Source organism: Poecile atricapillus, chromosome 3 (assembly GCF_030490865.1).
Source record: "Poecile atricapillus isolate bPoeAtr1 chromosome 3, bPoeAtr1.hap1, whole genome shotgun sequence".
Lineage (NCBI taxonomy): Eukaryota > Metazoa > Chordata > Aves > Passeriformes > Paridae > Poecile > Poecile atricapillus.
In genome coordinates, this window is record NC_081251.1 from 7,872,826 (window position 1) to 7,897,067 (window position 24,242).

Consider the following 24,242-nt stretch of genomic DNA (forward strand, 5'->3'; position numbering starts at 1 on the left):
GACAGAGTCCCTTGCAAATATCGACAGCAGTAGTTTTTAGTTGTGGACTGAATCACCATTAGCAGTTGAGTTTAAATCTTAGATCTCTCAGTGGTGGAACACTTTCTTCGGCCAAAACCAGCCTCTACTCATCAGAAATAATTACACTGTACGAGTCAGATGTGTAACAAATGGATCTGAGTCTCAGTTTGGAAATACATTCAGAGGAGGTGGAAAGAATGGCTACTGGCTCTGTGACAGGAGATTCAATCTTCATAAACCTGCAAGAGAGGGGAGGAAAAAAAAGCGACACAAATGCGCCCTACAAAAGAACAGAGCAGATCACAGCTGGAAGGAAGGCAAACCTTTTAATCAGGTCCTTGAAATACAAGCTGCAGGAAGCTAGAACATTTTGGTGGACTTCAAACTCTTTGCCTTCAACAATAATTTTCAGGTCTGTAAACTCTTTCGCTCTGCGTTGCTGGTTCAACTCCTTCAACATTTCTGCAGAACAGAGAAGACAGACAGTGCCAGGGTTCCCATTAAGAGTTTTTTATTTTTACTTTTTACTTTTCATTTTTTTTTTTGTAAAGAAGTAGAGAAACAGGAAATAATTGATATTTTTGTTGGTAAGATTGGCTCAACACAGACAGTCAGAAGTTACGAACATAACATATTAAAAAAAAAAGAAAAAGAAAAAAGCAGGAACCAGTAGGTCTAAACAACTGAAATATATATACACAGAAAAAAAAACCAAAAACAATTCCTAAATTTGGAAAGGTTAAAAATTAAAATAAAATATTTCAGCATTAGCAAATCAGAAACACAGAGAATGCATTATCACAGAAATGTTAAAATAATTTGTTATAATCAAAATCAAGAGCTAATGAATTTCTATCCAAATGGAAATAAGTTTTGAACATACTAGAATAATATTAGTAAAAATGGTATTATGATGCAATATGAACTCGATATGGGTCAAAATAATAAAACCACAAGACCTGCAAAAATAACTTATCCGTAACATAGTAAAAATGTGTTAAGCCTCAGTTAACATAAAAAAATAGCAGTTCTAAATAATTTATAAATTACAGTGCAGAAAAAATTAGCTAAATTATCAATGCACCTTGCAATATACCTCAGCTATATAGACTACAATTGTATGTATTTCAGAATTACCTTAAAAGCATCCTTATGATAAAAAAAAAATCTCATGCAGAGAATAAATTACTGTCTTTTATAGCAATTCCTGTTTTTTGCACTCCAAGGATTTTTACCATCACAGCATTTTTATTTTTTAGCCTTCAATGGCTTCATTTACAGCAACAATCAACTTTCACACATCATGAAAGAATCATAATGATTAAAATAACCTATGAAAGTGTTTCCATCCTGCAATAAAGCACCTACCTTGAGTGATGCCTCCTTTTATAGAGTCTATTGGTGCTAACAGAATGAAATGATAGCATGCCACGTCTCCATGTGGGGATGTGAACCACTAAGCAACCTAGATGTTTTATATGCTGCCTGGACTTTTAAGGCTAAGACTTCCCTCCAACTTTGCAGACCAAAATGGCTATCAAGATGAATAATATACTTTTCACCTGGGCAATAGCCTGGCGGTTCAGAAGCCAGTGATCAAAATGACAGAAGAGCTGATTTTAAATACTAAAGGACTTTGGGTTTATTTTATGTTTGCAATAGGTCAAGGTTCTCATTTCCTCAGTGTAACACCCTGAACACATTCCTCTTCAGACAGATCTGTAAATCAACTACAGTTCCTTACATGGAGTCCTTATGTGAAGTAAAAGGGACCTCAAGGGTGTGTAACTCTAACTGTGCTCAAAGCTACTGACAGGCTTGAGCAAGAGCTGCCTAAGCATTGCCAACCGGTCTCATGGTGAAACCCGGACCCAAATAATCCCTGTGCTCTCCTGCTTCCCCAAGGAAACTCAACTGGAATCATTTCAGCCAAGCACTAGTGCTTAATGACACAAAAGCATGCAAATATACAACTGTTTCATGAAAAGAAACTGAAGCTCTCCTAAGCCCCAGCATCTGTGGTGCATATTTTTCAGGCCTAAGTAAATAAATGTCACCTTGCACATTTATGTCTATTTAATGGAAACACAGTAGTGTCTGAAAGGCTAATTATTCTATGCTGAAATGGGTCAGTGCTCTCCAGAGAGCAAGCAGATCATTAGAGAGGGCACAGAAATAACAGCAGGCTTTTGTCAGATCTATAATAGGGGAAAATAAACCACTCTGCCCTGTGGGTGCTATAGCAGGGACTATTTTTAACAAATTCAGCTGAGGTAAAGCACAATGATACATTTTGAGAAAAACCTAAAATGGGATCTGAATGTTCACTCCTGTGCAGGGGAGTCTCAGGCTTTTGCTGGAGGTGTGATGCCTGAAGTCTCACTGCACAATGAACACTTTAGGTCTCAGCTAAAGACCAAGGATGGTATGGGCACAAGGGATGTTATACTTGATTCAGGGCCAAAATGACTGAGGTCTCTGGTTTCACAGGAACAGCAGGAGGTGCTTTATCCGTTGCATGTATTTATGGAGGAAGCATTTTTCTGTCCCTTTTCACATATGAACAATTTTTTTTCCTCCTCTCTCTGTCGTGGTCCATTTTCCCACTTTCATTTACCGCAACGACATTTTCCTCACACCAATTTTCTATCATTTCATGTCTTAAAGACTGTTACTTTTCCCTCTAAACTTTCTCATACTCTCTCCCCTTTTCAAATTTACCCAACCACTGTCCTTGACCCCCATTTGCACTTTTCCTAAGTTCCTATTCAAGTTCAATTTCTCTTGTATCTGTGACTTTACAACCTTCCTTGCAGAGGCCTTTTAGGACAAGGGCTCCATCCATGACTAAGTCATACAAGTCTAAGATTACGCTTGCACAAAGGGTCAATCTCCACCTCACCTCATTCCATCTCCCTCTTTTAAAGCTCATGATCAATTATTATGGTGTTCAAAGGGCACAACTGTATGAATAGCAACTGCATGGAGAGAGAGGAGAGGGAGAGGGAGAGGGAGAGGGAGAGGGAGAGGGAGAGGGAGAGGGAGAGGGAGAGGGAGAGGGAGAGGGAGAGGGAGAGGGAGAGGGAGAGGGAGAGGGAGAGGGAGGTACTCTTGAATGGGCTGGGGGTTTTAGGAAGTGAGTTCAGGGTAAGCAGGACCATACAGACCATCCTTGAACTCCTGACTGTGGCCAAGATTACTGAAAAACAAGACACAAAGCTCAGCCACTGTACCTACTGACGCTGTGCTCTCAGTGCTGCCTCCAGTATTGTGAGAGCTGATTTGAGCATCTAAGCCCCCAAACAGCTCCCACAGGTAACTGGCTCATTATTTGGACTTGCTGAGCACCCTTAATTACACTCAGTCCTGGGCACAGCTTCTATCTATGGTCTTTACACACTTGAATGTGCTTTACGCTGCATGCATTTATTAAGAGATGCAAACCAGAAGAACAGGTCTGGAGCACTGGTGTGATTTGGCTCATAAAAAGCCAGAAATGAGAACAAGTTCGAAACAGAAACCAATGCTCCTCTTTTTCCTACAGATATTTGGAGGCTGTGATTCCTTCCTTGTTCCCCTAAATTGTTATAGTGCTGTCCACAGAGAGATGACTATGAACTGTCCTGAATTTTTGCATCTCAGTATCTAACTAGAAAGAGGAGAGGCAGGTGGAGAGGAGAAGGAAGTCAGGAGACTGCATTGATTCATTGATCTTCCTCGCTCAGGTTCCTTTGTATTACTAAATAACTAGCAGGCATTAGTATTGGACACAAGGTTATATCAGAATGGGCCCTCATTCTCAGAGTATTTGTAATGCTCACACTGTGCTTAGCCAGGCATTAATGATTTATGAGGACTCAGGATGAGTTGCAAAACAAATTTTTTCACCAGGTAATAATGCCTGCCGATGAGTTGTAAAAGAAGAGACAACACAGTGCAGTCCTGGCAGTGAAAAATGACCTCAGCTGGCTCCTGCTAGTTCCTCTTCTGGGCTCCTCCTAATTTTCAGCATTTCCTCAAACAAATGGAATTTCCTGAAACCTTCATAAAGGGATGTGCTGGGAATTTCCTACTGGTTATTTACTCCTCTCATTTCTTTCTTCCAATGGATTTAATTTTCCTTGTTTGGGTTTTTATTCCTCATTTGACTATTTGTTTTATTAAGATATCCAGGTAAAAATTAAGTGCAAGGTCAGTTAAAGTGCAAGGTTTCAACAGGGTGAGCACTGATATTTCTTCTCCTCAATGAATCACAGCCACTGCTTTACCCTAGTGCAAAGGATTTTCCCCTCTTGCCACATCTGCACACACACATTGGAATGAGATTTCAAAACCAAGCCAGTCCTTTCTGTCCCCTTCTTCACTAGTGATGCTAAATCATTCTCAGTGAAAGACTGGTTGAATACTTTCTTCATAAAGAATTGCACAAGTGGCACCCCAAAATTACATGAGCTACACAGTGGCTGAACCTAAAGGGGACTTGACCTGAAACCTGCAATTGAACATCTCTGTGGATCTTGTGAAAAGCAGTATTTTCTGTCTTGCCATTATCATTGCTTGGGGGCATTTAATATAATTATATTGAGAGTCCCAGAGACAATATAGGTCAGAAGGTGTAAGTGGCTTTCCTCAGGTAAGGAACAGAGCCAGGAAGAACTCAGAAGCTTTGATTCTTGATCCCCAGCTCCAGCCACAACACCACATTTTCTCCCTCTTAATTAATGGACAAATTACAAATTAAACTAAAGAGCCCACAAGCATTGGATCAAATACAGGATCAAGCACAACTGTGTAATAGTGTAGATCAAGTAAAGGGAAAAGAAATTATATAGTGAATATTTTTTAAAATTACTTATAATCAGAAATAAAAATGGACAAGGAACTTATTCCCAAAGTTTATTTATTCTGTACTTTAAGCACAGTGAAGACTTGATACTTAAAGACCCTCTCTAATGCACATTCCCATGGCACAATGGAAGCTGTCAGGTTTTTTTCCATTTTTAATAAAGTACTCTTTACTTAAATTCTAGTAGATAAAGGTTTAAAAGGGGACAGCAAGAGCTAAAATATAATGAGCCATAAAATATGGAAGAATCACTTTTACAAACAGCTTTTAAAATAATTTACTTGGGAAAACTAACCTCTTATAAAACTGCAAAGGGTAATTGATGAAACATCACTAATTATTCTTGTGAGGAACGTGCAAGAGACCAGTGCTTGCTCACACAGGCTCATGCTTTCATGACTGGGACAGAAAATGCAGGAAAGCCAACAAAAGTTAACAGGAGGAAAATCAAATTACCTTCTTCCCTTAATAAGTATGGAGATTAATTCCCAAGGTTATGCTCTAGTTACGCAAAACAATAATTTTAACCATGAAGTGCCAGCACTGCCCACACTTGCTTATTTTTATAGTGGTAGAGTATGGGTAGATAAAAGAAACTAAATCATGAAGTAGATCTAGAAGTCAAACAGGAGCTGTGAGTGACAGAAATGGAGTTCACCATGGTGAACCCTTCCCATATGAGCCAGAACACAGTATTTTTTGTCACTTTGACAAATTTCTCCTCACCACAACATCCGCAGACACACGGAAAACCCCAAAGCCTGCAGAGTAGGCAATAACCTGCTGAATGTACCCTTGTGCTGCTGGTATGTGGCTTGAAGCAGCTGCAGAGAGGTAACAACTCAATGGCCACCTGCCCCATTAGGCCAGGATGATGAAGTTAAGAAATCACACTTGGCTCTGCAGTGGCTGATGCTGTTCTCCACTCCTCCAGACACCCTGACCTGGCAGACCAGGATGAACATCCTAACATCCCTTAAGGTCTCTCTTAAGTTCATCTCTTAAGGATGGGGGTTAGTTACTTCTCAGTTGACAAATACAAGTCAGCTGTAGCACCCTCCCTGTGACGTGAAGACAAGCACACACCTCTGGGGAACATCTTTTTACTTGGGACTGAGGATAAGAAATAGGTCCTTTAATCTCTTTTGGCCTGGAAGGGGAAGGGGAAATGAGTGAAGCCTGGTGAGAATCACTAAGAGATGAGGATGCTTCAGATCATAGAACAGCCTGAGTTGGAAGGGACTCACAAAGATCATTGAGTCCAACTCCCAGCCCTGCACAGGATAGCCCCAAGAATCACACCATGTGCCTGAGAGTGTTGTCTGAACACTTACTGAGCTCTGTCAGGTTTGCTGCTGTGACCACTGCCCTAGCCAGCCTGTTCCAACCCCCAGCCACCCTATGGGGGAAGAACCCACGATGTTCAGTTTCCTTCCTGGACCCTGAAGATCATACAGTACATACATCCAGTTACTTGGACTGTCTCTGCAGTCAAATAGAGACAGAACCTGTCTCAGGCACGACCCTAGTTCCGTGTGCTTGGACAGGTAGGATATACTGTCTCTCCCCAGGGATTACCTACCAAGGGAGATTAAATAATTAGTTGGGACCAGTCATTTATTTTTTTTGCAGAAGGTGAGAACTAATCTGTTGCAGATAAATAGTTCCCCCCCCTTTTTTTTTTCTTATTGGATCTCAATTTCAGTTGAACTTCTTTACCAAGAGCAGAAGGAGAAGGGGGCGTAAGAAAGCTGGGACAGCCTGTGCAAGGATCCTTTATTGGAGAGATGGGGGAGGCAGGCAAATGGTGAAGCACTCTCACTCTGTACTGTACTGCAAAAAGCCAAGGCTGCTAAAGGCTTGGGATGGAGGTGCAAAATACTGTCTGCATGATACTGGGTGCCCAGTCCTCTTCTTGCAGACTCTATTTATTATGGGGTTTCCACAGGACACCATCCTCCACCCAAGGCATGTGAAAATGCTCAACTGGTTCTGGCTATCTCCTGCATATTTCGCTTTCCTAAGCCCTTAAGCCAGATAAAATGAACTGAGAAAAGCTCAGTAGTGAATAGGAGCACGGCAATGCCGTGCCCTGACAAGCCTGTGCTACCCAGCTACACACCCTGGTGAAGATGGAGCATATGCTGAAGGAGAGGTATCACTGCTGGCACAGCTACACCAGCCCCTGAACAAAGGCAGCGGGAGTCATCTTCTGCTGGGTTTTGTCAGCACAGCAATGTGAAATGCAAGGTGTGAAGTTGTCATACTCCAAGCTGATACAGCCATGGCAGTAGGACTTTGCAGTGCAGACCAACCTGTCTAGATCTTCCTTGCGTTGACACTGTTCGACACCTGTGCTGCTAAAGTAAACAGTAACAGATGCTGGAGAGTTGGAAAATATTTTTAAATCCTGCTGAACAACACATATGTGGCTTTATATGATAATTCTACTGAAAGGATTGCTGGCAATGAGATGCCCTGTTGTGCTAAATAATTTTTTGTTGTTCACATAGGCAAATTCTTCTCACCTTATGATGAGAAAGGGTCAACAAAGTCAGATGTGGTGATTACTCACTTGAGGAAGACAACTGCAACTCTATGTGTAAATGGAACCTTTCTAAATACACAAAAAACTCAGGAAAGCCACCATATCATGTTTTGAAACTAATTTTCAGGCTATTATCAACACTGGAACTGACATTAGGAGGTACCTCAAGGCTGCCTTCACACATTACAGAACTGACATTTCCCTATATTAGGCCACAGAACTATTTCAACATATTTTCTGATTATATTCAGAGACAAACTACACCCTTAATATCTAGGGTGAAAAAAAAAAAAAAAAAAAGCTTTAGATGCAACTTTAGAGAGATTTTGATATCACAGTTATGCATTAAAATAAAAAAAGGAGTCTGGAGTCTGGGGGCTAGAATGCCTTTGCTGCTTTGATTTATTAGGTAAAGTCTACTATGGTATCTATGCCAGCTAATTTATAATCAAACAGGGTTACAAATGCACAGTGAGCATGTGTGACCTGGTTTGAAAATGAACTGCATTTATATTACATATATGGATGCAAAGAATGAGAAAAGAATATGGTGACAATTTGATCTCTTTCATTTTCCAATGCACACTGTGATCCATGTAAGGAAAGGCAGCAAGACCAAAGGACCCAGCATAAAAATACCCACTGAGATGTTGAGATAAAGATGTAGCTTCCTATATCAGGATCTGCTGGGGTTTTTTTCAGGATTCACCCCTGATTAAATACAAAGCTGGCTGCAGCCTGTTCTGTATTGGCCAAGGCAAACAAAGCCCAGGAGATCCCAGCAAACTGCCAGTCTGGTCCCCTCTCCACATATAACATGCCACTATGTCAGTTAGCACTGTAACTTGATTTCCAGGCAGACAATAATTTTCTCTGGAGACGAAATGAGAGAGACAGGCAGAAAGAGAAGGGAAAAAAAAAAAAAATCCTGTGAGCACTGGAAATGCAGAATAGCCCAGATTCAAAGGGAAATTTAGTTCTGATTGTTTTATTTACCAGCAGGCAGACCTGAATATCAATCCACACTTAAGGGAAGGCTAAAATATTTATTACTACAGGTCTAGTATGGATTCAGTATTATCCTAATTGCTTATAGCAGAAGACTAAGAGATAGCTTTTGGGCCTTTTTGATCTCTTTATGTAGTGCAAGGCATTAGCTAAATGATTCCCAGGCTTTGAACAAGCAGCACCCATCTGTGAAACTGATGGTGTGATCACCAGCAGGCTCCTGACACAGCAGCACCCGTGAAACACTGACCAGTTTTGGTGCCAGTTGTGTGTTACCAGCAGCCACAGGCACATCTGCACCACCAGCCAGCAAACAAAACACTTGTGTTCCAAAAGGAAAAAAAAAACCAACCAGGTTTCTGAAAACAAATCAGTGATGGATCCAGAGCAAATTACATCTATTAGAGCAAAATAACCTCAAACCCCAAAATACCACAATTCTAAAGTATAATACCTGACAATCAAAGACTTCAAAAGCACTTAACATACATTAATTAGCAAAGATGAGGCTGCTCCTCTGCCCATTGTAAACAAAGCAGTGCTGCCCACCTTCAACAGGGGCACGGCTTAGGCTTTTCATAAAATGTACAGAAGTGTAATCAACATAAGTCTTTGAAATACATTTTTACCAGACAATGGTAATGCACATATTTTCTAACAATCACATACTGCTGTACAGGATGCCTAATGAAAGCAAATAAAAGCATTCAAATCTTGGGCACTGAAATCTCACCCTTTCAGAAGATGCTATACATCTACAGCCATAAAAAACAAAGTATTAAATCTCAGTATTTAGGCCTATATACTCCATGGATGGTTTAGTACCAGGCACGTGTTATGCACTGGGTTAAATTTAAATGCATGTGACAGTATTTCTTGGTCCAGTGGACATCTCGTATCATAAAAGAAACAGTTTGTTGTTTTTTTTTGGTGTGTCCTCACAATAAGTCTTAGTGATTCATTACACTATCAGAACAGGTAAGTCTAATCAAATATTTCAAAATAATAAAAAAAAAAGCAAAAGCAACCAACCAAAAAAACCCCAAAACCCCCAAACACCCCAAAACAACAACAAAAAAATGCTCTCTGTCAATCTAGGCCCTCCCTGGGGTATTCTGCAATCCAACAACTCCACTTCAGCAACTGGTTCCCTGCTGTGTATCTTCAGCAGGTGTGGGGGGCTGCAATCATGACTATTCACGACTACAGAAGTTATTGTAGTAGTTAAATACAGGGCTGTTAACTTACCTAAGAATCATAAATGACTACAGATTTCAAATAAAAAGATAAATAAGCTAGTTTTTGGGCCCCCTGAGCTTTAAGAACATGGTATTTTACGTAAAAAAAGCCGTAATTTGTGTCAAGATTTTCTCTGAACATCATCCTACTTACCATAATTTCAAATCTCTAGATTCTATCTGTTCTGAAGATGTGAAAGACTTTATAATTGTTTTTTTCTCCTACATTTTAAAGCAATGTGAAGTTTTCAAAGTCTAACAGTATTGCAGATATTTAGGAAGCATTTTGTAAAATGTCCTTCTCACTTCTGCCTAACGCTATCCTGTAATAGGGCAAAACCTTGATTTTTAAACCTTTATTTTAAAGCAAATTTCTTGGAAGGTATTTCTGTTATTATTAAGTATTTTTGTATAAATTCTAGTAAAGTCACTTTCTAGTATCCATGTTGCCTGAGCAGGGGGCTTGTACAGTATACCAAGAGAATAGGAGCCATAACTAGCTGATAATGTAAGAAACCACTGAACTGCAAATGTTGTTTCTATTCATAGAGAATTAAGTTATCAGGATGTGCTTAAGTAGCTACCTTACCAAATTCAGAATTAAAACAAAAAAAAGAGATACTTTTAAGAAGTCTGTTGAGATTCAAGGACACAGATTTATTTAATGAGTATTAAAATTTATGGGCTCTCTAAGAATTAAGCAAGCTTATAAAGACTATTTTGAGAGCTGAATGGCTTTCACATAATGAAGATGGTTGATAAGACTTGGCTAAAACATTTCAAAAACAAACGAAAACAAAGGAACACCTCAGAAAACACGGTGATTAAGTCAAAATTTCAGCTGCGAAGACAATATACAAATTTCACAATCATTTCATAATCCGAAAATGCTACTACAACCAACCCGCAAAGGTGCTGAACCTATGAAAGGATGACAACAGGCAATTTTGAATCTAGACAAGCATGAAAGAAGCATGTTTTTCTCCTTCTGTGTAGTTATGGCAACAGAGAGATATAAAACCCCTCCTAACTGAACAAGGGCTTTTTTCCTCTCTCTGCTCCCATCCGCAACTTTACAGCTGTCACCACAAGTCATCGCGCTCGCTCCGGCACGCCAGCAGGCAGCGAGCCGGCATCTGAGGCGAGCAGAGAACAAAAGAGGCTGCAACACAGCTCCAGTTCAAATGACAGCCTCACCAGGGCTCCAGCCCGCACTGGGAAGACAAAGTTGTAAAGTTTCACAAAAGAATTGAAGTGAATTTCTTCTCTGGATGTCCTAGTGGGAAATCAAAGATCTATTTTAATTTAAGGTACTTGCAGCTTTTCTTGCTAATGACCGAAATATCTGGAACAAGAGCTGCCCAACAGTAGTTTGCAGGTTTACAGGGGTCCATAAAGCCACTTGCACTGATCTGAAAAGCCACATACACAGGAAAGCATTAACTGCTTCCACTTTTGAATGTGGGCATTAAAGATAGTGAAATGTAAGAGATGTGGACAACTGGGAGGTATCTTTGGAAACTATTGTTGAAACCATGAGGATTCTGGAGAGGGGATATGTTACAGCCTTAGGCAAACAGAAAATAACAGGATTTAATTTAGACAGAAGATTCTTCATGGGAATTGATAGATGTTCATCCATAAATGACTTCACTGATCTGTGACACACAAAACCAGGACTTTAAACCAAGTTAGAGGAGGGCTTCCTCTGAGGTCCTCACAAAGGACAGCCTTAAACACCTTAAAGTGATGAAAGGTCCGAAAAGGAACATACAGGATTGGAAATTAAATAACCACCATTTATTGTCAGTGGCCTTTAAAATTTTTATTTTGCATTCCTCAGGAACAAAACAGTCAGTGATCATTTACTTTGTCTTCAATGATATTTTGCCCTCTGACACAGTAGAACCTGGTGTCTCTAATCAGCATGTGCTGTGCATCTGAACCAGTTTCAGGGGAGGTAATTAGTATAATTCCATTCATTTTTTCTCATGTCTCCAAACCATAAATTTACACCCCCCCACCTCCCCCCCCCCTACACACACACCCACACACATAATAAAAATGGTGGTACTTATACTTGAGTATGTGGCAATAACAGTTTATGTGTACAAATTAACAGCCCTGGGAACAACCTCATTAAAAATCTATGGCTAAACTTCAAGCGCTTTGTGATTCCACCTCTCGTGTACTTGCCCTCCCCGCTCCGACAGCAGAAGGCCAACATGTATTGAAGAAGAACAAACATCTACCTGTGCCAAAGCTGCCCTTTATGTTTCACATGAAATGTCAATATTTCAAAAGCTGGTTTTGTCTGTCCAAGTACCTGTGACCCTTTCAGTGGAATAAGGATTTCATGGACAGAGTTTTAAAAATGAAAATAGTTCTTAATTTCTTTTTGTTTCCTTTGTGTGTACATTTTTACTTCGCTGTAGAAAATGTCATTAATAGTGACAATATGGCACAACTGTCATGTCTCACAGCATTGACTTCTTTAGGTTAGTTTGGAAATGTTTCTTCTAGGTCATTATTTTTAATTAATACAACGAATTAGTATATTTTTATTCAAAATGTCAAACTGTTTTTAATCATAACACAAATATGAAACATTGACCTAGAAATAGGATGTTTTTATAGTATTAAATAGCAACAACATAATTAAAAGCATGACATTATAAAATGAAAATAGTGTATTTGACCATTTTACATCTTAATGAACTATCGTATCAACTTGCTATTTAAATTTCATTAAACTGGATAACAAATATAAAATACATTTTGAAACAACATAATTTCTCATAAATTCTGGAAATATGTACCTCGTTAATGATGGCTAAATGACTTTTCTAATTAGTGTGGTTTGGGAAAAACTGATTGAAATGTCATTTTACAGAAAAAAGTAGTTTTAAGGATAATTTATTTCACTGAAGACACTGTCAATACTCCATCAAGCAGTACCAACTTAGCCATAATCAGAGCTTGTTTCAGCTGTGTGGCTGTGCAGTGTCTCATAAAGTTAAACTGACACAGCCTTTTTAAGTGACACTTGAGTATTTCCCAGTTCTAAACCAACACCCATTCAACTGAGAGCAGATTTTGGTCCCCATGACTGTACTGTATAATAATTGAAGTTAGAGACACACACTTGCAGTACCACCAAAAAACCACTTTTTTGTTTCCTGATTTTTAATGTTAATTTTCTAGTCAGCTTAAATTATGTCTTGGCTTTTGTTTAGTCTTTCTTTTTTTTCTTTAACTGTTGCACTTTTATTCTTCAGCTCCTTCTTATACACTTGTGATTTTCTCCTAGCAATAATTTTTAAAGGTAGCAATGTATCATTGAGAATGTGATTAAGATAATTCAGTGCATTCCTAAGGACACCAAATTGCTCAACTGAAGTGTAATTTGGGTAGACTGCAACTTATTTTTAAAGATTCATAATGCTGTAAATGTAAAATAAAACTGAAGGTGAAGCAGCTGCTCTTATCTTCTAGAACTTGAAGAAATGAAAAAATCCCAACAAAACTACAGAAAATGTAGATTAAAATTTTCAAAATGCCTAAATAACTTCTGAGCCTGGGACTTAACAGCTCTTGAAAATTTAACCTACCTGTAATTTGTCATAAAGACAAACAATGATTTCTTTTGAAATAATAGGATCAAACTGCTTTTGACTAACCAAAGTAATGTCAAAGGTTAAAAAGACAGAGCAGGAAGGCAAGAACCTACTCTGTAAAACAGCCATTCATCAGAGCTTCAAATCTCTGCTTGTTCTCCAGGGAATAGTCTGCAATGACAACTTCACATAAAAGCAAGGCATCCCCTTTTGTAGGGGACTATACAATTCTTGTCTTAATCATGCAAATTTTATATAATTTTCACACCAATCTTGAATACTCGTTCAGGTAAAAAAAGTCGAAGTTCAGAACTCTGGAAGTTTGGAAGTACAAACTCTAGTTATTTTTATGTTTTTCTTCCTCTGTAGTTGATGGACTCAAGAAACAGTCCTAACCATTATTTTGTGGTCCTTAGTATTCATTGTATAAATGAGAAAAATTAATATAACTCCTTAAAAACAACTGTACAGTATTGAATAGAGCTTCTAGAAGGAAAAAAAAGACATTGAATAAAGGACTAATTTTGAATCTACTCGAGGAATAATCTTTACAAGTCCTTTTTGAAATCAAAAAGATAATATGGTTGCTGTGCACCCACTTATTTCGTGGAGCACCAAAACAGTGCCTTCCCTCTGCCTAAAAATTAGAAAGCAGCAAAGATTTCCAGTATGATGAACTTTAAAGAAAAGTTTTTTTTTTTTTCATAACTAGCAAGCCAGCTGCTGTGGATTTGTTCGGAATTTACTGACAAATAAGGCTGCTGATAATATTTTTGGTTTTTTGTTTTGTTTTTTTTTCTTGGAAGAAGAATGCCAAGAAGACTTAGAGGCAAAATTCAGATGAAGGAAGCTAGGAGTAAACTTAGTGAAAAGACATCTTGGAGCAGAATAACCATAAACAAAGTGAAACTGTAAAGCAAGGGAAAAAAAAGAAAAAAGAAAAAGAAAGGACATGGAATTTTGAAGGCTTGTGCCAAGGCATAGAAAATGGAAGGCATGTTTTTAAGCACCAGAGGTAGAGGTCAACACTATAAGGCAAATCTGACTCTATTAGCTGTGCAAAGCATAGCTGTTTCAGGACTGTGCCAGTGGCAGAAATCAGACTGCAAATGATCAAAGAGGCTGTTTTATGTTGTAAGAAACATATACTACCTCTCATACACATAGTAAAAATGATCCAGGAACATTAACAGCAGTTATTCTGGAGTTAAACCCTTGCAGACCAGGCTAACTCTAAAATAATGCAAGTGTATGAGATCTTTAAAAGTTACACAACTTGCTAAGTGACAGGTATGACGAGAGAAACCCTCTGCTACTTTGGACCTTCCTCAAAGAGACGGTTTTCCTCCCATGAAAACAGAGTTATAACTATGCAGATGTGGCAGATGTTAGTATATGAATATTTATAAATCCAGAGGATATTTTGGTCTACCTCACCAGGCATGTTAATATTTGAATAGATTAATCAAAGCACTGAGTTCACAAAACAAAGTGCCCCCTCACCTCCTCTGAGATGGAAGTGGTTTGTACTCGGAGTGATGCGATGCTCGAGGTACTCAGCCCCGGAGCTCGTGCATCTATCACCTCACAGGGCACTTCCAGACCTTGGAAGGGAGTGTAGGGCAGCAACACTGGGTTTCCAAAGGAGCCAGGGCACAGCAGAACCAAGCCCAACACAGTGTGGTGGTGTGTGGGCACTGCTAGCTCAAGGGTGAATGCAGGCTGGTCTGGTGGAGCTGTGCTGGAGCTTACAGCTCATCCCTCTGGGAATGACTTCCAGCATTCCCAACAGATCACAGGGGTAACTAGCCTGCACTAGGACCCGTAACAACAAAAGCCTCATGGCACAGTACAGCACAGTTTGACCTTCTTGAACACAATTGCACTAAGTCACTCTCCTGGCACCTAAAGCCAAGCACCACACATGGCCCCAAGCATCGGCCATGATGGGATGGGTGGAAACTTCACCAATAAACTTGAAATGCATTTTTTTCATGGAACTATAAAAAAATTAGGGTTTGCATGAATAGTGGCAACACAACAAAACATTTTTAACCAGAACTGAACTAAGTTTCTTTTGAATAAATGTTATGTATATGTACACACACACACACACAAACAAGGCATTGATGTTACTGTGGGAGGAATCAAAATGGCATCAAAGAAACACTACACCTCAAACTGCTTTTTGTGCCTTAAAAGCAAGAAGAGGAGAACAGTGTTCTGTAAATGCCTATTCACCTCTACTAGACTGGAAAGTAACACACCTTTTGCCTTTTTATCAATTTCACGTGTATTTTGTACACCAAGTTTGTAATTTCACATATACACTATACATGCACTGGCAATATACAGTGCTAACTCTGTCTTATTTTACAGTTTTAATGGTATCCCATGTGGATCAATGTTTTTAATAAGAAGAATCACGGTGGTCCTCAAGTAATGGAAAAATAATGGCATTATCTTTATTAAAATATTTTTTCTTTTCCTTTTAAGTGAGAAAGGGGTTATTAGTGGAAAATCCAGAAAAAAATATGGAAAACATCTGAGTAGGTTGTGTTTTCTCAAGGCTGTGAAAAGCTAGAAAGATCTTTGATGTGTCAGCTTTGACAGTTGTTTCAGTCCACCTCTGTAAGCATTGCAGCAGACAGCTGAGGATGTGACTGCTTTCCTCATCAGTCCCTGAGGTAGAGAATGAGAAAGCACTCCTCAAAATACTGCTTATTAAAATTAAATTGTGAGAAACACACTAGCATATTTTTACAGGGGATACATATTCTGGGCTGAAATTTATCAAATCTGCATTTAGCTGTGTAAAAGGCATTTGGCCTTAATTTTGGTCTCTAGGCTCCTTCTGCAGATAGAAACAGGCCGCTCCAGTAGGGGAATCTTCTCGCTTCTTTGGACATCTGTTTCAGCACATCTGGATTTCCCTCAGGATTGTCCATCTATCTCTACTAAGTACAAAGGAAGGGGAGCTGATGAGCTTTGATTACCTGTCCACATTTTTCAATTCCTTTGATCCAGCTGGCTTGATGCTCATCTACCAAAAGGCAGCGATTGCTGAGGGCTGCCCCCATTTCTTCCAGTGGCCAGGGAGCACCCAGGACAGGAGCTGCTGGCATGAAGGACACCATGCACATGCTGGGAGCTGATTAAGACAAAAAGAGGTCTCCTGGTCTGGGGAAAATCAGCAGGTAACTTTTCACTGTTTGGGAAGTCACTGTGAGAAATTGAAGAGGCTTCTGAAGCCATGAACACTCTGAAATCTCTGAAAGAAAGGGAATGTGAACTGAATGCAAAGAGGGAAATAGGATTCAAATAGAAAGAGGAGGAAATTTAGGGTTTATTTTAGATGACCAAGCTGTTGAACTGGGCATAACTGAGGTGGAAAACTGTTATCACCCAAAGGCCATATGACTGCTTTTGAATGGTGGTTACATAAAAGCAAACCTTAATGGGAACTATTTGGTTCCTGGCCTATTCTAGTGTAACTTTCATTACAAAATTGCCATTCAGGGCCTAGGAATATTTGTCATCCAAGATCACATTGGAGAAATAGACTAATAACTCATATACCCGTAGAGATCGAGGAACTGCAGTAGCATTTCAAGGAGAGGCAAGTGCTAGGTATGCATAGAAAGCCATTTACTTCTTTAAAAGCATTCAGGAATGGTTACCTTTAATCTACTTCTGCTGAAAAATAGTAATCTGAATGAGCACTGAACGAAAGGCAGCTTTAGACTTTGATCTCCTTACATGTTTGTGCCACCCCATTCCTTGATGCTTTCCCATCCCCTGACACATGCTACTGGCTGATTTCCTTAAGAGCTGCTACTCTTCCCTGTCACAGCTGGGCTGTGATCCTCAATGTGCTACTATCCCAGAGCTGCAGACAGCGCTGGCACCACAGCCCTTCCTGCAACATTTAGGACAAGTAGAATTTCTTTAAGATGAAAGAAGGTAGATTTAGATTGGGTATTAAGAAGAAATTTTTTACTGTGAAGCTTGGTGAGGTTGGTAAATTATTTACTGGCACAGGTTGCCCAGGGAGGTTGTTGATACCCCATAGTGTTCAAGGCCAGGTTGGATGGGGCTTTGAGCAACCTGGTCTAGTGGAAGGTTCCCTGCCCATGACAGGGGGTTGGAAGGAGACAATTCTTTATGTCCCTTCCAACCCAAGCCATTCTATGATTTTGTGATTTCCAGGACAGGCACAGGGCAACTTCTGCCACCTCATTTGATGGTGAAGTTGACAAATTACCTGTCCACTCTGACTCTGAAAGTCCAAATGTGTCCTCCACGTTTTTGATCAGCAAAGCAAGGTCTCTCTGTTTGCCTCAGAAACCACCATACATCATTTGGAACACTAAGAGCACCAGCCAGCCCAGGACTTAGCACTCCAGCTTTACCCTGCAACCCTAATCTCCCAGCTGACAATGAAATGCTTCACTGCTGCTCTGCCAGGACGTAATTTTCCCTTCCACCCAGCAACCAGCATGAAGCCATTTGAAATCCCACTGTAACCCTGACAGGTGCCCGAAGCCTTTCAAGGCCAGCAGAAAGAAAAGACAGAGAGGGACTGAAAGAAAGACAGAAAGAGTATGCAAAGATTGGGAAACTACACTGAATTAGAGTTAATTAAACCCAAGCTTTGACAATGTTTAAATAACAGGATTCTACACCTAGCCCTGGAACGCCTCTATGAGCTGTCATTTAATTTAAAAGAGCACAATAGCTAAATGTCAGTCTCTAGGCAGATCTTTTGCATCTTTCTGATACTGTATTAAAAAGTTATTATAAAGCAGAAGTTCAGGATCTTTTTCTTCAGAGTTTGATAATAGCCTTCTCAAACTTCCCATGGCAAACACTCAATACAGCATTTGTTCCTGTGAAACCAGAAGGAGAGTTATCCTGGATAGCTCTAGGAAACCAAAAACCAGAATCTCAAAATCTCCTCAGCTATGTCTCAGTCTAATCTGAATGTAATAAGAGGAGAATATTTTCCTAGCAAGACAAATCATCTAATAGTAAAATGCTCCTAAAATAAAATCAGTTTATAAAAAAGATCTGAATCATCCTCCATTTGTAAAACATTTGATCAAAACTTAATGAATATTGTATTGCATGTTTTTAAAGAATAGTGCTAATACTCATTCAGGCTTTCATTTTCAACCTGCTTTAAGAAGGATGGCATTAATTTTCCCATATCCTATTCAGTGATGGTTCCGGATCTCTTTTTAACTGCTAGTTTTCAAAACTGTTTTCTCAGCTCGAATTTATTTGAATTAGCATTTCTAACCAAAATTGAAACAAACAGAAATTAAGTACCATATTTTATTATAAATGTCGACAAATAAATATTTCATATTTTAAGTTACTTTCTTGAAAATTGTGTATCTTCAATTGAATTGGACTATTATTTCTTCAGGTATTAAACATTTGAAATTAGTCTATATTCATATTTGGTTTTAATTATAAATCTCATATAACTCACAAGAACTCAAAAGCAGAAACATGCAAAATTATCAAAATTCTCAAATCAGTGCACAGGAGCTATATAGAAGAAAAATATTTAGTCTCTCAAAAATGATCATAGTATCTTAAGAACAGCACTGCCGTTCTGATGACAAACTTGACACGGCTATTTGAATATGTTTTTGATGCAATAATTAAAATAAAGTCACAGAGGTGACAGAGATGTGTCAGATGACAGAGATGTGTCAGAGGTGACAGATGTGTCACAGAGGTGACACATGGCAAAGGTATGAGTTTAGAAGAGATGGTAATTTAGAAGCTCCTGACTCTCAGAAAACAGAAAAGAGCCTTATTTTGCACTAGTCAGCTGAAAATACCACATTGGTGGGTGCCCTCCAGATATGAAACAGAGAATGGCAGCTGAGCTTCAAGTGATCTTGGTATAGATAAAAGAAACAGGATACCCGAGTTCAGCCAGGACAAGCAGAAATGTCATTGCCAAGGAGAAGATTCAAGTTGCCTGAGGATTCAGGTGGACACAACCTCTAGTGCAACATAGAAAGTGTGTGCATCAGCACTACCTGAGAATGAAGCACCCAGAATCTCACTGGGAATTTTGCTTTTGAGGCTATAGCTCCCTGATACCAACCCTTCTGCTCTCAGTTCCAAGCCCCTGCCCAAACCAAAACAATATGGTGTGGCCCTGTCCCAGGGCCAGAGAAACAAAGTCAGGGGAAACCTTCTCTAAACACAATGAATGATCAATTTCTAGCTGAATACTGGAGCCTGCATTCAAAGACAGGAGAGATTGAAAGCAGGACTTCTGCAAGGGTTGTTTTTGAAATTATGAAAATACTAGCAGAAGTTAGTCAAATGAGGTGGATCTGCATATTGTCTGATGGTAATACAGGCTGAATCTCACCCTTCCAGGATACATTTAAATGCATGGATAACCCTCCCTTCCTTTTGGAAGCTGTCAGATGTTAAATAAATGATGGCCTGAAATAGAGAGTGCTCTTTGTGGGAGAGTGCAACGTCGAACTCTTAGCAGCTCTCCCTCTCCTGCATACCTGAAAGAATTTCAGTGTTGTACTATAATATGATGGGGTCACTGACACACAACATTATTCCCACTGTGAACCACGGAGCTGAGCAAAAGGTGCTAGGAAATCAAATACTGTGATACAGGACAAATGACATTTCTAAGACAACAAATAACTCTTTCTTTCAATCTGGTGGGAGCAGAAACAGAAAGGGACAACACACTGGGAAAAATACAGGAAATGAGAAAAGCCTGGGCTATTAATAGTTTCAGTACAAATTAAAACAGCACAGAGAGAAATATTTTTTCCCCTCTGTTGGGGTCTACTGCCCTACTAAAAATCTTATCCCTTTAAGCAGTAACCTTCACGGATCCTAACACAAGTCTAGATTTGCTTGTGTGCCTCTCCCTTGCTGAGAAATCTGTCCTTCCTAATTACTTCTAGAGCAGTGACAAAAACCTTGTTGATCTGACCAGACAAATTCTGGCAAGTAAAACATTCAGAAGTGTGACTATGAGCATGCCGACTGCTGAGAGATGGAGATGATAACAGCACTGTTGATAACAATAAAAGGGACATAGGGAAGAATAAGAACTTAATTTTTGGCCATGTTCCATTTAAAGCAACTACAAAAGACATCGAAAAGAGATGTCAGAGGCAGAGATTCTGACAAGACATCTAAGAGGAGATGTCAAAGAGGTAAGGGGCTGCTTACAGAGATTTCAGTACCCAGCTGAAGCAATACAATCTTCCTTCTCGACTGTGTCCCCAAAGATTGAATATAGGTAGAATGATAAGGCGTTTTTTTTATTTTAATTGAGGAAGCAGGACAGCTCAAAAGTATCTTGACATGATATATTTTTTTCTTGCAAAACCTCGTATTAGGAAGTGTGTTGCCATCAGAAGCAAGTACTCTTTCCCTTTTTCTCGAGGGAAAATATGCAGTGGTTCTGTGGTTTATTTTGGGCAGACACACCACTGGAAATGCTTCAGTGCTTTACTATTTATGCTTTAAATAAAAAAGATAAATTTCCATCTCTTTATATCTTTGAACATTGGATCAGTTGCGCTTGGTGTAGTCTCTGCAGTCTGTTACAGCACTGTAAGATACATGCTCAAATACAGGTCCTTAGAATCATAGCCTAGATCTCCTTCCTCCCTGCCTCTTCCCCATTCAGAGGCATCAAGGCTGTTGTAACTTGAACACTGTCAGCATTTCAGATGACTCTTCATTTTAATTTATTGATATCATGTCTCTTCTATTTAAAAACAAATGCATGAATACCACCACCCTCTTTGAAGGGGCTTGCTGCTCTTCCAGGTCACCATATGGCTATCAACTTAATTTCTTCCCTGCTCTTAACACATTTGGGGTAATTCTGAGAAGATTTTAATATTTATTGATGAGGAGGGTGAGACCAGGGCATGGATATGAGGGATGAGCATTGAGGAGGCTGTTTGTGAACCTCACTGTACTGCAAGAAGCTTTCCTCAGCAAGAGACTCAGGAAGGGCTTGACTGTAACAGAGACTAAGTCCCCGGAGTATCAGTGATTTTGGGGTTTGCTTCTCAGAGTTAGATAATTTGTAGTGGCTTGTGCCTTTCCACATATTCGCCTAATACTTTTTGGGAAGATTTAGAACATTTCTTTCCTCAGTTTGTTCTGGAGTGAAGATTAGTCTGTTCCCGGGACGAAGCCAATGCCTTCAAAAAATGTGGGTTAAGCCCTTCCTGCACAGGAGGTGCTGATACAGTCTCATGCCAGTGCCTGGATGCAGACCAAACTGATAAGCATCAGTATCAGGAACAGCGCCAGTGACAAGAAAAGCAAATGTACATCCCAGAGGATGAGCAGTTAGTGATACAGAGGTACCTCTTACACATGGCTACATTCTGGGGAGCCTCCCTTGCAGTACAGAGACTCTGTGTGTCCTTCATACACCTCGGGAAGGAACAACTTATTTTCCTGTCTCTAGAAGAGTCTTTACATATACTTTCAGTTTCAGTTTGTCCTATCATTCTTGTACTGTCTTGGTCTTTCCAAGAAAAATGTCAATGCCTTCTGGACTCTTCTGCAATGACAGTTTAAACAGGAAGAAAAAGTTTCTTAGAAAATCCAAGGAAAGTACTCTCTGTTCTCCACTTGGTACAGCAAGGAAACCCTGTGATGCCCACTCAGCTGCTCTAACAGAGTTTTCCATATACCATGAATGTACAATGTAGCACATAATTTTTACAAGAAAATGGTCTTTATTTTCAAATACCATTTAAAAATTAAAAATATACACCCATTTAACAGAGATTCTGTTACTAACCATAGGAATATGCAGCACATTGGGGAGCACCACGCCACAAAGAATCCTTTTTGTGATTTTTCTTTCAGTAATTCTCCACTTGCAACACAGAATTCAGTATTTCAGAAAATGCAAATGCTGCTGAATTAGTGGTTCTGTGGCACTGGAACACCCCCTGAGCAGTATAACAGACAGCCCCCCACAAAGACATTTTCAGTAACTGTGTTTTACTGTAAAGGAGTTATAAAAGATGCACTGCTTGGATTCTAGTCTTTGCTAATAATATCCAATATATATGAAGAGAATGAAACGTTTAAACTCAGGGATGGGGGATTAAAGGATATCCATGATGAATGGGCTGTAGAGCTGAAGAGAATTTGTTGTACATCCTGACCAATATAGCAGTGAAAGTAATCAATCCATTACCTCTCTACTGAGAGAAATGGAGGAGAGATAAGAGGATAATGAATGCCAGGCACAATACTGATAAGAAAGACACTTAAAATGACCAGCCAGAATATATTCCATAGTTAATAGTGCTGACAAAAACAGTGACAAAGTAATAATTTATTCATGGAATAAGAGCCATTCCTGTGAAAATCAAGGTAGCATTTTAAATTAAGGCAACTATTGAAATCAGAGTAGCCTTATTAACCAGTAGCCATAAATGAAATACTGTAGGAAAGAATACTTTTAAGGGCTTATTTTGCCATTAACACATGGGCTAAATTGCAAAATCCTGTTACTCACAAATGCAGATTTTTTTTTCTCCACCAAACCCTTCTGGCTTTTTCCTTAACCCTTTTCTTTAATGTAATAAAAATTCATATGAAGCTCTGCATATTCACATGCAGCTTGAATGGCTAATGCTTTTGCCCATGCTGACATGCCCTCATCCTAGAATCTTCTGAGAGGCTGACCTAGATTTTGAGTCCTAATAATAACACTGAGTATTTCCAGGACTAAATTTAAATATATTTGATGATTTAAAAATGCAATGCTTAATTAAGAAACCACACCTATCCAAAAACTATTAGTTTTCCTTTGTGCCTGAAGATTATGCAGTAGGAACATACTGTGCAACATGAAGTGTGGGAGATATATAAGGAACAGCAGCGACTGTGTTGAATGACATAAAATCTGCGTCTGCCTCAAATGGCTGAGGTTATGACTAAGAACCAGGCTGTTCCATCCAGAATTTCTTTTCAGATTTCATTATACCATTTCCTAAATGTCTATACTATTCCTAAGAATACTTGTGGTAATTGGAAACTGAACCTGTGGCCAAGTATCCTGGTTTTCCTGGTACACAAACCAGGTTTGTGTGTGGTACACAGATCACAGCCTTCTGACCTAAAAGGCTGTTATTAAAACTTGAAAATTAGATTTTCAACAAAAATATCTTCGAATTATTTCAAGAACCTCTTTTTCATATTTCAGTTGTGCCAGACAGAGATGGGTTTAGAGGGTTTATCGCTTCCCACAGACAGTAATTTTCTCCCTCTGTGTCCATAACAGATACACAGCTGTACTGTCAGATTTTTTGTCTCATCTTAGATAAAACTAAAACATAACTTTCAGGGACTTAACAACATTTTTAGAATTCTATTTTTATATAAAAGCAATTTTATGTATCCATTATAGATACGAAATAATCTATGCTAATAAATGTGCCCATCACAAATCCTGTCCAGGCAATTACATTTTCCCACTTCTTTCTAATAACAGTGGTGGAAAGATATTGTAAGCCTAAAGTATTACTTAATCAGGTCCTTGACTGGAAAGTGTTTCAGGGAGAAAACAGTCATTAAATTAGGTAAAGGCTTCTTTGGTGGGCAGCACTGAAATGCTTAGAGGACAGAGGAAATAGTCTTTAATATACATACACAGTATCTCCTGTTGCAGTAGAGCTCACGGAGCAGGCGGCTGCAAGATGGAGCAAACAGGCTTTAGATCCCCCAGCTGACTGTATTAACCCCCAGACACTGAAAGCAAAAAGAGGGTTCACTCGCTCCTCCGAGCACAAAACAGACTTTTATTCAATTCCATGTGAGCTCACGCAGAGATAGTGACAGTTTTCTCAAAAGGGAACACAACTCGCCTTCTCAGCTCCTCAGTGTCGGTAACGAGCCGCTCTAATCGCCTTAGA

General features: G+C 39.3%; 1 protein-coding gene across 4 annotated transcripts in view; it reads right to left on the minus strand.

The window, feature by feature from the left end:
- The window catches only part of KLHL29 (kelch like family member 29), a 389,363-nt gene that overhangs the window by 70,955 nt on the left and 294,166 nt on the right, over positions 1 to 24,242 (minus strand). For all 4 annotated transcript variants that reach the window (XM_058835996.1, XM_058835997.1, XM_058835995.1 and 1 more), the window contains one exon: positions 345 to 483. In XM_058835996.1, coding sequence (XP_058691979.1) covers positions 345 to 483 — 139 coding nt within the window. The remainder of the gene's footprint in view (positions 1 to 344; positions 484 to 24,242) is intronic.